The sequence below is a fragment of the Mauremys mutica genome, chromosome 1, assembly GCF_020497125.1.
Source record: "Mauremys mutica isolate MM-2020 ecotype Southern chromosome 1, ASM2049712v1, whole genome shotgun sequence".
Taxonomy (NCBI): domain Eukaryota; kingdom Metazoa; phylum Chordata; order Testudines; family Geoemydidae; genus Mauremys; species Mauremys mutica.
The window spans coordinates 365,400,619-365,404,412 of NC_059072.1; the positions used below are offsets into that span (position 1 = coordinate 365,400,619).

The window sequence follows — 3,794 nt, forward strand, 5'->3', positions numbered from 1 at the left end:
TTTAGGCTGTAGGTTTAAAATAAACATTTTGTAATAAGTAACGGAATGTAATGATGTTTGTCTGTGTTAGAAGATAAGTGTGAAGGCCATCACCGTACCTTCTAGGGCGGAACCAAGGACAGACGTAAAGGCGCCAGTATATAGCAACGTGCCCCTATTGAGATGTCAAAGGAGGGCAGATTAGTAACTCTAAAGATGAGGCAGGCGCCTATCAATCGGGACCAAATAGCTGTGATAAAACCAGCCTGGGGTAACTCCCCTAGAGACTGATGAAGGAGTTAGATAAAGAATAAGAAAAACAATTTAAGAAAACAAGCACTCGTCAAACGACGATTGATTACAGCGTGACAGTCCCAATGAAGGAACATCGCTATATAAACAGGGTGCTTTGCCATGAGATTTTTGGTTCATCCTGCCAAGACTTTCCCAGAGCATCGTGTCACGAATGGCAGAACCCGGGTCCTTCCTACCCATGATCAACCTAGCTGGCTACTAGGTTGCTCTGGACTGGTAACTATAATGTCAATGGGTGGGAGTGTTAAGGTACGAAGGCACCCAGCCAGGTTTTGTTGACGAAGCACGGTACTAGTATCCTGCAGACTCTACCGGACCACTAATACACGTATGCCAGTAAGAATGGACCACCTCAGTGAATGGTGGGACTTTCCACTCCTCCCTAGGCTAGACAGAGACACACCCTTTGAGACTCCATTTCATACATCAATACAAACAATTTACAAACTGACCCTCTAGTGTAGTTAATTAACACTCTCTGACATAGCTGAGTTCCACCCAACACTTTGTACATCTCTACCCATCACACTGTCATCCTGGCCTTATCTTTAGGATGAGTCATCATGTTCCTCTCATCTTTAGGAAATGAGTTGGTATGGAGATGTTCTGGTACCACCCTTCTGGAATGTGTTTGCATGAGTGCTCTGTGCCCAGCACCTCTTAGAAATGTGTGGATTTGAAATATCAGCCCTGTACTTGCCAGATTCTGTGAGCAGGGCCTGCCTCTAGCTCACAGCCTAATTTTGCTTTATATCAACAAGGCTTTGACTGTTACTTTAGCCCAGGCCTCAGGCCTCATACTAGGCCTCTAATTCAAGGGCTTATGTCTCAGGCTCTCTTCCTCCTACAGTTCCGCAGTACAAACGTGTTTCTGGATTTACAGTCACACACGAGAGGCAGCTGTCACACAACAAAGTTTTTGATGGTATCTATGATTCTGTCAACAAATGCAGTACAGTGCTAGCTGACAATGGAGTTCTCACTGATTTTCTCTTTTGCTGTTAGTTCCTGGAAACTCAACAGAAGATCCAAGTGATAGTACATGATGCCAGCTGATAATCACACCATTTTTGACCCTGTAACTTACATCCTGACCGGCATCCCGGGTACGGAGGAGTCTCAGGTCTGGATCTCCATCCCCTTCTGTCTGATGTACATTGTGACACTTTTTGGGAACTCTCTCCTACTATTCATCATACTAACAGAACGAAGCCTCCATGAGCCCATGTATCTATTCGTGTCCATGCTGGCCACTGTTGATCTGCTGTTATCTACCACTACGGTGCCAAAGATGCTGGCTGTATTCTGGTTTAGAGCAGGGGAAATTTCTTTTGCTGCCTGCCTGACCCAGATGTTCTTCATCAATGTCAGTTTTATGGCCGAGTCGGCCATCCTGCTGGCCATGGCGTTTGATCGGTACGTTGCCATCTGCGACCCCCTGAGATACACTGCCGTGCTAACCAAGTCTGTGATCGGGAAGATAGGGCTGGCAGTTGTCACAAGAAGTTTCTGTACAAATTTCCCTCTCACCTTTCTTGTGAAGCAGTTGAAGTTCTGCAGAACCAGACTCCTGCCTCACACCTATTGTGAGCACCTGGCCATAGCCCGGCTGGCCTGCGACGACATCACAGTCAATGTCTGGTATGGCGTAGCTGTGGCTATTTTAGTAATTGGTTTGGATGCTGTGCTCATTGCTTTGTCTTATGGGCTGATCCTCAGGGCCGTCTTCCGGCTCCCCTCCAAGGACGCCCGGCTCAAGGCTCTCCGCACCTGCAGCTCCCACCTCTGTGTCATACTGATGTTCTACATCCCATCTTTTTTCTCCTCGTTTGCACACCGATTTGGGCACATCATCCCAGGTTATATTCTCAACCTCCTGGCCAACCTCTATGTGCTCATTCCCCCCATGTTAAACCCCATCGTTTATGGGGTGACAACAAAAGAGATCCTGAAACGGGTGATCAATGTGTTTTATCGATGCTGCAGCAGAAGCTCCCTGCTGAGCTAAAGTAGGCAACAAAAAATGTTTGGAACTTGAAAATTAAAGGCAGGTTTTCATTTGAACTATAAGGATTTTGTAACTATGTACTTCCAATGCGTGAGCTCGAAAACTGGTCTCTCTCGTCCCCAGAATTTGGTCCAATGAAAGGTATCTCCTTCCCCACTTTGTCTCTCTAATATCCTGGGATCCACATGGCTACAACAACACCACTCATTTCTACAAAAAGCAGAGCGACTGAATGAGTCTCTGTTCTAAGATGAAGCAAGAAAGCAGAACAAGAAAGCACAAATGTAAAATCACCTTGTGAGAGAGCACGGTGTGTGCATCTCCTCTGTGACAAGCTGCAACTGAGCTGGAGTCTGAATGGCAAGAGAAAGCAGCAGCCAAGGGGGCTATGCCATAGGCCAGTGGGAAGTGCCCTGGGCTGTAGGTTGAAAGACAAGGGCTCTAGTCTTGGTCCTGCCTCCAACCTGCTGTGTCACCTTGGGTTCATTTCTTTCCTCCTCAATTTCCTCATTGGCAAAGTGAGCACACTTTGGGGCCAGCATGGAAGTCAGGATCAAGTCCCCTCAGGGAGACAGTGCAGGGATTGCATGGCCCTTCTCCACACAGCCCAGAACCCAAGCAGGGGTGGCTTTGACTGTGCCACCATGGGCCTCCTCAACCTGGAGATCCACCCCATGAGGACATGGCTCGGGCAGCACAGACCCCCCCACCCCACCCCACAGCAAACATGGTGATTCATAATGTTTAAGGCCAGAAAGAACCACAGTCTGACCTCCTGTATAACACAGGCCCTAGAATTATACCCAGTCATCCCTGTATTGAACCCAATAACTTGTTTTTCATTACAAAGATATGTGAACTCCTAAATTCTTCTCAGGGTCACTGCTTTCTATCCATCTTATAGTCCATTCATCCAGCCCATGCTTCTTTAACTTGCTGGCAAGAATACTGTGGGAGACCCTATCAAAAGCTTTGCTAAAATCAACATGTGTCACATCTAGCACTTTCCCTATATCCACAGAGCCAGTTATCTCATCCTAGAAGGCCATCAGGTTAGTCAGGCATGACTTGCCCTTGGTGAATCCGTGTTGACTGTTCCTAATCACCTTCCTCTCCTCCAAGTGCTTCAAAATGGATTCCTTGAAGACCTGCTCCATGATTTTCCCGGGGACTGAGGTGAGGCTGACCAGTGTGTAGTTTCCCAGGTTCTCTTTCTTCCCTTTTTAAAATACGGGCACTAGATTTGCCTTTTTCCAGTCTTCCGGGACCTCCCGCAATCGCCACAAGTTTTCAAAGATAATGGCCAATGGCTCTGCAATCACATCCGCCAACTCTCCTAGCACCCTTGGATGCATTAGGTCTGGACCCATGGACTTGTGCACGTCCAGCTTTTCTAAACAGTCCTTAACTTGTTCTTTCACCAGGGAGGGCTGCTCACCTCCTCCCCATACTGTGCTGCCCAGTGCAGCAGTCTGGGAGCTGAGCTGACCTT

The 3,794-nt window shown here is 47.5% G+C and overlaps 1 protein-coding gene across 1 annotated transcript; it reads left to right on the forward strand.

The window, feature by feature from the left end:
* Nucleotides 1-1,336: 1,336 nt before the first annotated feature.
* On the forward strand, nucleotides 1,337-2,302 carry LOC123350159 (olfactory receptor 52B2-like). The gene has a single exon (XM_044988584.1). It carries the CDS (start codon nucleotides 1,337-1,339, stop codon nucleotides 2,300-2,302), a length of 966 nt encoding a protein of 321 aa, XP_044844519.1.
* The last annotated feature ends 1,492 nt before the right edge of the window (nucleotides 2,303-3,794 follow it).